The sequence below is a fragment of the Chenopodium album genome, chromosome 6, assembly GCF_948465745.1.
Source record: "Chenopodium album chromosome 6, dcCheAlbu1.1, whole genome shotgun sequence".
Lineage (NCBI taxonomy): Eukaryota > Viridiplantae > Streptophyta > Magnoliopsida > Caryophyllales > Amaranthaceae > Chenopodium > Chenopodium album.
This window is the reverse complement of record NC_137839.1, coordinates 54,248,713-54,260,770: the sequence shown is the minus strand read 5'-3', so window position 1 is coordinate 54,260,770 and position 12,058 is coordinate 54,248,713. Positions and strand designations below refer to the sequence as shown.

The 12,058-nt window shown below is 41.4% G+C and overlaps 1 protein-coding gene across 1 annotated transcript; it reads right to left on the bottom strand.

Moving 5' to 3' along the window:
* Positions 1–9,759: 9,759 nt before the first annotated feature.
* LOC145636970 (uncharacterized) lies at positions 9,760–11,606 on the bottom strand. The gene is made up of 2 exons (XM_081688498.1): positions 10,422–11,606; positions 9,760–9,909 (listed from the first exon to the last, which is right to left on the bottom strand). The coding sequence occupies exons 1-2, from the start codon at positions 11,604–11,606 to the stop codon at positions 9,760–9,762; spliced, it is 1,335 nt and encodes a 444-aa protein (XP_081544624.1).
* Between the last annotated feature and the right edge of the window lie 452 nt (positions 11,607–12,058).

The window sequence follows — 12,058 nt, the reverse complement described above, 5'->3', positions numbered from 1 at the left end:
CCATGAATAGGGACTGCCATCAATATGTGAAAAGATGCCCTAAGTGTCAAGTTTATGCCAATTTACAACACGTTCCTCCATCTTTGCTCTACACCTACACATCGCCTTGGCCATTCTCTACATGGGGAATTAACATAATTGGCAAGATCACTTTTCCAGGGACAGGAGGCCATGAATTTATTCTAGTGGCAATTGATTACTTTACAAAGTGGGTTGAAGCGCAATCATACGCTAAACTCACTGCAAAACATGTAGCACTCTTTATCGAGAGAAAATATCATTTGTCGATATGGAGTCCCACATGAAATGATAAGTGACAATGGAACTCACTTTCAAGCCGAATGTGAAGATCCGTTACATAAATATGGTATCCAACATCATCATTTGTCCCCTTATAGACCTCAAGCAAATGGAGCAGTCGAGGCAGCTAATAAGAATTTAAAGACTATCATCGAGAAAATGACAGAAAATTATAAGGATTGGCCTGACAAGCTTCACTTTGCATTGTGGGGTTATCGCACGTCAATCCGTACGTCAACATGAATTACACCATTTTCTCTGGTATATGGAATGGATGTCGTACAACCTGTCGAACTAGAAATACCATCTCTACATATTGCGCTAGAGAGTAAACTCGATGAAGTCGAGTGGACTAGGGCACGATATGAAGAATTGATCCTACTCGACGAAAAACGACTAGAAGCTCTACATCACACTCAGTGCTATCAAACTCGTATTGCTAGACATTTTAATAAGAAAGTCAAGACAAGAAATATCAAAATAGGAGATTTGGTATTAAAAGCGTTAAGAAAAAACGTTTTAGATCCAAGGGGAAAGTTTAGACCTAATTGGTCTGGCCCCTACATTGTCAAAACAATCCTGTCAGGTGGGGCAGCTAAACTAACTGATATGGATGGCAATGAATTCTCAAACATGACCAATCTTGACCAACTTAAAAAATACTACCCATATTTACTTGAGTAGGACACTCAAGAGAGCTACGTTCGACCTGATTCCTTAGGAAAGGATACGTAGGCAACCCATTACGGGTGCGGCCACTTTATTATTCGACATCCCCGCGTTCCAGAATCAACTAGAAGTCAACAAAAAGTCGGAAAAGCTACTGGCGACGCAGAATAGAGTCTGGCGCCAGAAATGGGTCGTTAGCGCCAGACGATGGTATTGGCGCCTGGCGCTATACCTCAATAGCTGGCGCCAATCTGCAATTACCAGCGCCAGCTCGGCATTAAAATCAGGGCGAATTTCGGTGTTTTTCGGAAAATTTTCGACTTCCGTACTCGAAGAATTTCTGGAAAATTAATTTTTTCGGTTTTTCATTGCTTTAATAAAATAAATTTAAAGTAACAATTTAATTGAAAGCTGAAATTTCATTAATGAAATAAAATTACATTGTTAATGGAATTCAAATAAGGCTGAAATAAATTAACTTTAAATAAAAATTAACAAATCTAATAAATCTAAATCTAAGCAATATTCTAGTCTTTCTTTTCCTTCTTTACTCTTTTCCAATTCTTTTATGTCTCCTCCTCCTCATCCATTACTTTAGCTAGTAGGCATCCTTTAGAGGATCTACATTCAATTTTAGAATAGATTGTTTCTCCCTCAGCTAGCACCCCATGCTTCTTTTCCACCCAAACCCTTTTGTCTGTAGCTTTCCTTTTTCCCTTGTATTTGGTAATATTCTTTTTCTTAGGCATTGTAGGTGTTTTGAACTCAATTCTTGCACCTAAGCGTTCCTTGGCCGGTGTTACCCTGTCACCTAGACGATTCTTCACATCAGTTCTACCTTGATCAATTGAAGACTTCTTCAGCAACCACTTCTTTACATCATTAGGTAAAGAAGGGGGAACCTTTTGGGTAATCACTTCCCATAAAGGTCTAGCGCTCCAGTAAGTGTCAAATTTATCTACTTCTTGAGATATGGGATACTCATAGGGAGGACGAAGATCCCCGGAAGGAATATTTTGGAGTAAGCCATATTGTCTCTTTACCCTGCAGGGATAATAATATGTCACGCGAGACAAGCTTGGGAGACGGCAGAAAGGTTGCTTGTTAACACCAACCATCCTTTTTATTTTCCACCATGGGACGACCCACTTGATAGCAAAATCACGTGATTCAAAGACTTTCCTCCACCCATGGCGCCCAATTTTGGGAATACGTTTCTTCCTTCTCACAAAGCAAGTGGGCGTATAATTTTCAATGTCGTCCGGAGGGCTAATTAATCCTAGCCTCTCCATTAACCACATCTGTAAAAAATTGCAATGCAAATAAATTAATATTACAATACAAAAATATATTTTTTGATTTCTGTAATTAAAAATATTATTTTTCTACCTATAATAAAATTGGAGAGCCGCGAAGAGGTGCTTTTGGGTCCCTTTTCAATTCATCTAGACTAAGCATAGTCTCTCCAACTATCAATGGCATTGGATTTCTCCCTGATTCAATCTGTTCTAGCACAGTGGTTATAATTGATTGTCCCTCATTAATTTTACCACTACTAAGACAATATTGATTAAGCATACAGAATAAGAACGCCCTTCTTCTATATATGTGACAAGATTCAGAAAGCGGTTTATCAAAATAGTAGCGTGCGAATTCTTTCAAGTTCACTACATTGCCATCTACTATCCTTGATAAATCCCTTTCCCTCAAGTTAAAAAAGCGCTCAAAATCCTTATAGTAATATGCATCTACTCTAGGGATTACTACCAGGTCTATTGCAGGGAAGCCTAAAATAGCACCAAATTCCTCTGGTAAAGGGCTAATTTCATCATACCCTATTCTAAAACAATGTGTTTCAATATTCCAATATTCTAAAGCGGTATGTATGAAGTCTATGTCTAGATCTACCCCTTTAATGCCAAAAATTCCCCCCATGTGAAATAAATCCAATTCTTTTCTTTCTTTAGCATTAAGAGATCGACACCACTCATGAGAATATTGGGTGAAGGTTTTAGTGGCTAAAGACATGATGATTATTATTTTTTCTAAAGAGAAGAATATTTTTCGATGAAATTATGAGAAGAATCGGCTGAGCAGGGGGCTATTTATGAACAAATTGCGAGGAATTTCAATCTGACTGGAATACGGAGTCAGCGTCAATTGGCGTCACACACCGGGAATTGGCGTCACCCTCCAGAGCTTGGCGCCACACGCTAGGTGTAGCGCCTGGCGCCAGCTGGCGCCACACGCTAGGTGTAGCGCCTGGCGCCAGCTGGCGCCAAATCAGCGGAAGCCACGCGTGCTCATTTGCGTTTTGATATTAAAACTGGAGTCGGTTTAATGATATTATGGCCCCGTTTTATTTTTTCTAAATATTTTTCTATCCTTTTTTTAATTAATTAATTAAATATAACAATTATTTTTAGTTAATTTTATTTTTATTTCTTTTTTAATTATATTAATTTTCAAATATCAGCTTTTTTTTTCTCCATTTTATTTTTCCTTTTTATTTTCTTTTTGGGGAAGAGAGTCGGATAATACCCTCCATTAATAATAAAAATGACGGAATTTTTGCGCAAAATTGTTATCACACTTGCACACACTAACATACACTAACATAATAATAAATAATAATGAATTTACAATAACATAAAGTACAAAGTGTCTAAATAATAAGTACAAAAGGCAAAGTTCTATAAAAAGTCAAAATAAAATACATATACAGAAGCAAACTATGGCGCCGGAGGACGTAGGCCCATCATGCCATAAAACTGCGCCGTCCGAGGAGTCACCTCTCCACCAGCTCCGGCCTTAGCACCAGCTCCAGCCTCCGTAGAAGGAGGGAAACTCAAGACAGGACCGCTCCAGCCAAGATCAACCTGAGGCTGAGACCGCGGAGGCTGCTGCGATGACGAGCCAACCTCGTACATCCCACCACCTCTGAAAGCCGAGGTAGCCTCTCTTACCGGTGCAGCAGGAGCACCCTCAGAAGAAGACCCTGAGCCCTCAGCAACATCGGCTCGAGCAGCCTCAGAACGACCACCTCTACCTCCAGACGAAGTGCGACGACGTCTCGAGCTAGACCTCGTCGGATCTCTCCGCTCCTCAGGCCTCGTACGGGTGTGAGAAGCGATCGGCTGACCCTGTAAAAAGAATTAAATCAGAAACAAGGTAAAACTGAAACCATAATGCAGAAATAATAAGTGAAGAAAAGTTACCTCTCGAACAGCGTCGTCTCGACGACAGGTAGCTGCGTTCCTCATCCGAACGAGTTGGCTCCGGAAGGCATCTATGCATCGTGCCATAGCCGAAACCACCTCGCGTGGGAACTGTCAAGAAAAGTAAATCAGTAAAAGTGCATGATAACTGAATACAAGATTCTGAAGTAAAGCTAGACTTACACTAGTCTGGTGACGAGGAATCGACCGCTCCACGAAGCGCTCGCCCTCAGGAGCCGGAGAAATCATCTCCTCGATCGGCCCATATGTCCCCTGGTAGTGGATGGACATACGGGGTGGCACAAACTCAGTGGGACCATCCTGATAAAACAAAAAGAAATCAGTAAAGTATTACTTGGGGGCTACTCAGCGAAAAAAAAAAGTTAGGGATCCTACCCTCACATCCTCGGCCGGTACAGGGGCTGGAGCCAACAAAGGAAGTAGCTCCTCAGCATAACTCCGCCCAAAAATCACATGGGACCGCCAGAGGGAACAAGACTCCTCAGCCATGCTCGACAACTCTCTCTCGTCGAACATGTGACGTGGTGGAGGAGCAGGAACAACAAAAACATCGGAAGAGTGCTGTCTAGCAACTCTCTCTCCTAAGTATACAACCGCTCCGTAGGTCCCCAGAAATTAGCGGCGCTCAGCAGAGTACTGAACAGCTAATCCAGGGACTGTCCAACCACCCCATGGTCGGTATACTACCTCAGGTCCCTATAAAAATATCAATCGGGTAAGAACATGTCCAAAACATCACAGAAGAGCAAGATAAACACTAAAAGTCGTACCGAGATGATCCGACTCCGGACACGTGCAGTAGACAGGTCCACATGGTGGCCGCGCCAAGAGGCGCTCACCGGATGCCCCCTCGGCGATGGTCTCGCCGGCGCAATGGAAGGAAAGTACTCGTAGAACCAGATCTACAAGAAGTTAAACGAGTGAGTAAATGCTAACTAACATATAGGGCTAAACTTTATAGGGAATAATGTTTACCTCTACGACTTTCCAGAAAGCAGATAGAGCAACATTCGTCCTAAAGGACCGATGGCGACACGAGTCCCTCAGTGCGCGAACGAAGTCAGTATAGGCCAAGCTGGCCCAGTCATAAGTCCCGATCCGCTGGAGATCGCGAACAGCAGGGAGGTAGCAAAGCAATGCCCTACTACCCCTGTCAGGGGAGAGTGTCCCTGACAACAACATCAGCACAAAGATGCGCACCCGCTGCTCTCGGGTGGTCGCATCGTCATCAAGAGCCGCTGCCAGCGTCGAGCGGCGAATCCCTCTAGCGCTGAACTGAGTCGTCTCGACCTCAGCTCGAGCCCAAACAGCAATCGGCCCCAACATCTCCTCGACCTGTGGAGAAAAGACGTCGATACTGCCGTCGAACGGCAGCGGCACAGGAGAGAACTCCAGTCCTGTGATGAGACTGAAGTCTGTAGGAGTGACCATCATCTCACCCCAGGGAAAATGGAAGGTGTTGGTGGTGTCCCAGAAGAACTCCACCAGAGCGCGTACTACGTGGTGACCCCCGCTGGAGGCGACCATAGCCTCGGAGGTCTCAAACAAGGCAACCAGTCCGCAAGACTCCCATAGGAGTCTCGTTTCTCGATCTCTGGCGATGTGCATCCTGTACAAATCGCCTAGACCATCACAGCTAGAGCCGTGATGCCGTGTCCTCCCGGGCTCGGTTCCCCGTCTCACCCTCTCGGAAATGTGGTGGATAGGGGCAAAGAACAAGGTCCGCTCATCCCACTCCGGGAACCGACCAAGCGAAGTGGACGGTGTAGTGTCGTCCTCCACGGGCTCATGCTCCCGTCTAGTGTTTCGGGACCGTGAACCCGAGCCTCGTTGTCTAGCCATTCTACATTGTGCAAAGTCATCATAAATTAAGGTTCTATAGTATCTAAAGGTTCGCCTAGCCGCATGATACTATGTTTGCAAAAAACAGAGTACGTAGTACTAAAACAGAGCACAAATTCGAATTGAGCATGACAACATTTTTTCAAGCAATCAAACAATTCCTTGCAACACTATAGCGATTATTGCGACAAATTGAACAAGAATTGCTAGCAAAAATATCAAGAACAAGCCACATTGTTATTCACGACCTTAAGAGGTCCAACAATGGCAGATTACTCGTTTCTTCATCAAATTGAGTCAAACAAGTCTCAAATTACTCCCAAGACAATATACAAACATAAACAAGCAATTTCATGGCATAAAACTTGATAAACAAAGCGAATTGAGCATTATAAGTTTCGAATTTTCATGAAATTCGTGAATAAAATGCCAATAATTCACAAAAACCGGTGTGAGTTGGAGGAAAACTTACATAGATCGGGAATATAGATGAAAAGAGCTTTGATTTGCAACAAATTTGAGCGAATTCGGTTGAAAAATGAGCAAGAACCAAGCAATTGAAGTTTTCGGACTTTTTTCGAGCAAAATCGCGACGAACAGAGCAAGAAACAAAACGGAAAATTGAATATAAAGAAGAATCCGTGCTGGCGCCAGTCCCTAGGCATTGGCGTCACTTTCTGTGCTTGGCGCCTGACGCCAATGCCAGCGCCTGGCGCTAATGCCCTTAGTCTGGCGCTAATGGTTTTTCAGCGACGCCAAAGCAGCCAGCCACCTGTTGAGGTTGTGCTAGTCTTCTGCAACATATTTTTGGGTTCCTTGGTACGCCTGTTAGCCCCTCTAAGCAATTTGACATGATTAAGTAATCGGCTTGATTACGTAAAGTGATCGACCTGATAAGAAGATCGTCTCACTAAGCTTAAAGCGCCTAAGCATTGGCTCATTAGCAAAAGGCACCGACATACAGGTTCAAGAGCAAAAGGCACTGACATACAGGTTCAAGAGCAAAGAGCGCCGACGTAAAGGCATAGCAAAAGCAAGGTTCAGGCGAAGTTTTAAAGATCGAAAGGTGTGGATCTTCGGTATTTTCCTTTGGGAAATTATCGCATCAAATGAGGATGACTTCAAGAGAAGATATCTCCGGCGGAAAGTTGTCATGGACAATTGAAGGTAATTTCAGGGCGAAATTGTCTTCGATCATAGTTCCTGAGGCATGGAAGATGATCATAATGTGGATGAGAATTATTTCGAGAGAAATAATTTTCGATGATATTCCCTTGGACGTGGAATATTATCATAGCGGGGAGGATAGTTTCAGGCGAAGCAATCTTCTAATTTGGAAGCAGTTACAAGGCGTAGCGGTTTTCAAGCGGGATGGCATTCTCTAGCTTGCAGGAGGTCGTCAAAACAACAACAACAGCAAATTGGTTACTTTTGGAGACGTGTGCTCGAAGGTGCAAGATACGCGTTTCTTAACTCTTTTATCTGCTTAACTAACTTTGTTTTGCAGGTATCGGCGTTACAAGATTGATTTAGGATCGCAGAACGTTCTGAATCATTCTTCGTCCCTATCACTACTTTGGGTTTCGTTTTCGAAACCTGCGTTTCTCCAAACTCAGTCAAAGTGGGGGCTTCTGTAGACACCCATTTGTGTCTCCCCAAAACCAAACCCGGTGATGAGTGCCTTTCACGTTGAATCATAATCGAATGAAACGAAAGTGTGGAAAGGTTTAGTGTTGCGGAAAGTTTTATTTCTTTTTTCTTCTCCCTGATTTTGAAAACTTTATTTTAAGAAAACAGCCAATCCAGTTTGGTTGGTCCATGATATGGGTCCAATAGTGGTGTAGTTGGATGGGGCTTGCAATGACCTTTCCAACGATATATTATAAGCCCAATTCCGATAAATATTGAGGAATTTATGGCTAATTTACTAAACTGGGCCTGGTTTGAGTTTTAAGTACGGCCCTATGATCTAGGGAAGGGCCTAATGTAATTTATCATTCCTAATGTAATTAGGAATGATTTTAGTCTTCTAGAATTCTAGAAGGTCTTATCATTCTTAATTCAATTAGGACTCTTCAGAGTTTTAACAGATCAAATAGCATTTTCGATTGAAATTATATTATTTTATCTTCCAGTACGGTAAAATTATCAGATGTTCGAAAACGCGTTAAAAGTCGGTTTGGCGTCCAACCCCAGGCCTTGGCGCCTGGAATCAGGATTAGCGCCAGCCGCCAACATTGGCGCCTGGCGCTAGCCACTGTTCCTGGCGCCAATGAGCCAGGTCTGGCGCCAAGGTGGTTTTTTGGTCTTTAGACTCTGTTTTGATAAATTATCTTTTTTGGATGATTTTCTCTATAAATATCGTATTAAAAACTTCGTTTTCATTCATCGATTACCAATATTCATTCATCTACTCTCTCATTCAATCACCAATTATCAATATTCACTCATCTCTAAAATTTTCTCTTTTCTTAAATTCTTTCTTTCAAATACAAAATTCCGCATTCACAAGATCTTGATACACCTAGCCATATTCGAAGTTGCCTTCGCCCTAGACGTGAAAGGTTTTAATTTCTGAGGGTTTGGTCCCAAATCTCTCTTTCAATTATTTAATTTAATTGTTTGATTATTATTTTCCTTGAAGTTACTAACGTGTGTATTTTGTTATTAGAAAGAGGTACGAGGCATCCACGTAAGTACTTTAATTGGTTTTATTGATATTATGATATAGAAATCATGCTTAGGTTTAATTATGATTCCTAATGTTATGTTAGGGCGTTTTGATCTTCCTAGTATCATGTCTAGGGTATTTTTAATATTTAATATGATTATTATGATGCTTCCTATGTTCTTCATAATATTTATTCATGTTAGTATCATGTTAGGGTTAAAGGTTTGATTTTTATTGCTTAGTGACATGTTAGGGTTTGTTATTAATCTTGTTAGTATCATGCCTAGGATCTTACTATGTTTATTATGCTTTAATATTAACATGAACATGATTATGAGTATAATTATGATTATAATTGTTATTATTTATATTATTATTATTATAATTGTTGATTATCTATTATGTTGCTTGATATTTATTTTATTGCTTGAACACTTTTTATGCATGTTTAAAGGGAATTGGTACTTGCAACCACGCTTAATAAGATAATTAATAATCTTGTTAGGGTTAATATGATTATAATTCAAGTGATCGCCAATAATAGTTTATTTGTGCATTAATATTCAATCAACATAGATAAACAGGTTTAGGGTTAATCCTATTGATTGAATGTTAGTCAGAAAGCACACACGAATACGAGCAGAATAAAGTAGAGGCCTATTATTAGGGCAGGTTCAATCTCTTTTAGGTTGGATTTGTACCTTCATCCCCGAACCCTATTTTGGTTCATGACCTTATGGAGTTGACGATCTCTTGGATCGTTAAGGGGTGTAACCTTAACCTCGTGAACGGTTTACAAGTTCCTTAAAAACTTGTTGGCGACTCTTCTACTCTATCTTCTTCCCTTTTGGACGCCACCGTACTTTAGTGTATGATCACAGTGGGGTTCAAGCTAGTGGGATTTTTAAAGGCTTGAAACTATTCCCTACAGTCAACACACGATGTCTGATGCAGAATATCCTTTTGTGCAAAGAAAGACCCCAAACTCAGAAACTCTTGGCCATTATCAATTCGAATCACCTTCACTTTCTTGCCAAATTAAGTCTTAGACATAGCACAGAACTCACGAACCAACTGAGAAGCCTGATATTTACCAACCATCAAAAACACCCAAGTTGCACGAGAAAAATCATCAACAATGGTTAGGAAATAACGAGCATCACAACTAGAAACAATCTTATTCGGACCCTAAATATCACAATGAATTAAATCAAAAATTCCAGATGCTTTATTCAAACTTAACGGAAAAGAGTTTCGGGGTTGCTTCCCCATAAAACAAATGTCACAAGCAAAAGAACAAACATAGTTACTACTATGAGTACTAGAACTACTAGAAACTCCCTGGAAGAGAGCTAACAACAGACATTAACGGATGCCCGAGACGCCTATGCCATAACAAACTTGCATCTGATGAAACAACTACTTTGTTCGCCTGCAGATTCCGAGCACGAACCGGACGAAAAATATAGACCCCATCATATTGTCTCCCGCTCCAATCAGGTTCCTCAAACTGCGGTCCTGAATAATGCATAGCTTGTTAGTGAACATAATAAAATAGCATTGTTTTTCTAATAATTGAGACACAAATAACAAGTTGCATTTAAGAGAGGGAACATATAAAACATTATTAAGAGTTAAATTATCAGACAAAATAACTCTTCCTTCCTTCGTTGCTGTCGTGCTCTTCCCATTGGGTAAACCAACAGGCGAAAAATGTCATGTAAATCAGTGAAAAGATCAATATTACTAGACATATGATTTGAAGCTCCAGTATCAATGAGCCAATCAATGGAATTATACGTACAAAGTTTGTTGCCATCTGACGAAGAACCAGACTTGGCACCCTTTACCGCAGACATGATTTCTTTCCATTGAACATCAGAAAGCGTTGGAACACTCCCACGATCGGAATCAGAAACCGGCTCATTATTACCACGAGAACTACCAACAGCACCAGCAAACTCCCCCTTGCCCTTTCCATACGACCGTCCACCACTATCTCCACGACCCCCGCGACCACCACGACCTCCACGCCCCCCACTAGGGAAGCCATGAAGCTGGTAGCAGTGGTCCTTATCATGACCAGACCGTTTACAATAAGTACACTCCATCCGGTCGGAAGTGCGACCGGAAGCCGTACCTGTGGCATTAAAACCATTAGTCGCAGAAGAAGAAGAGGACTCATGGGCTTCAGACACAGTTTGCTTACGCTCTTCAGCAACAACTTTAGCATAAGCATCATTTATAGAAGGCAAAGGATCACTCATCAACAATGTAGAAACAACAGAACCAAACTTCTTAGGTTCCAAACCAAGACAGAACTGATGCAATAATTCATCCTCATACAACTTAGCATATTCTTTCGCAGCGGAACAAGTACAAACAGACAACTTGACATAACTAGACAACAAATTCTGCAATTTGTTCAATTCACCATAATAAACCGCAACCAAACAAGTTCGTTGCTTACAATCAGCAATATCATGTTTCAATTCAAGTATACGAGGACCGTTACCAGGAGAATAACGATCCCGCAAATCATCCCACAAAGTTTTTGCATTATCAGGAATAATAACAGTAGAACGAATACTAACATCAAGAGTATTATAAATCCAAGCAACAACAGTAGAATTAACAATACCCCACTGACGAAAATTAGGATGCTTGGGATCGGGTAGAACAATAGAACCGTCAACAAACCCGAGCTTGCTCTTGGACCGATGATTGTTGCGAATTGACCTCGACCACACTTCATAGTTGTCGACGGTAAGCAACACGGGACAAATCACCAATTGAGAACCTTCAGTCGGATGAAGATAGTAATCGATGAAAGGCTCATATTTAGGAGGAGGTGGAGGAGGTGTATTATCATTGCCGCCAGCCATTACACCAAGACACGAGCCATAAACAACACATATAAAAGGACAGCCCGCCAAACTCACGCACCATAACGCAATGCCACAAGAAAGCGCACTACACAAAGCACCCTTAGCAGCGTAGGCACACACAGCAAGCAAAGCACACACCACAAACAACAAGGCAGCAACACTACACGCAACAAAGCACCACACACAACAATGCAGCGCACTACACAAAGCACGTCACGCAATAACGCTCCACCCACACAAAACAAACAGTAGCATGCAATTGCACACCACAAACACAGAGCACTAACAAAGTAGCACCCGATTAAAAAATAAATAAATCAGAAAATATGGTTTTAGAATCCTAATTTCGATCTAAAACAAACCAGAAAATTAATTTAATTTGTAGAATTAAATTAAATTTTGAAGCCTTAATCTCAGAAAAATAATGCGGTAATTAAAAACAACGAAGA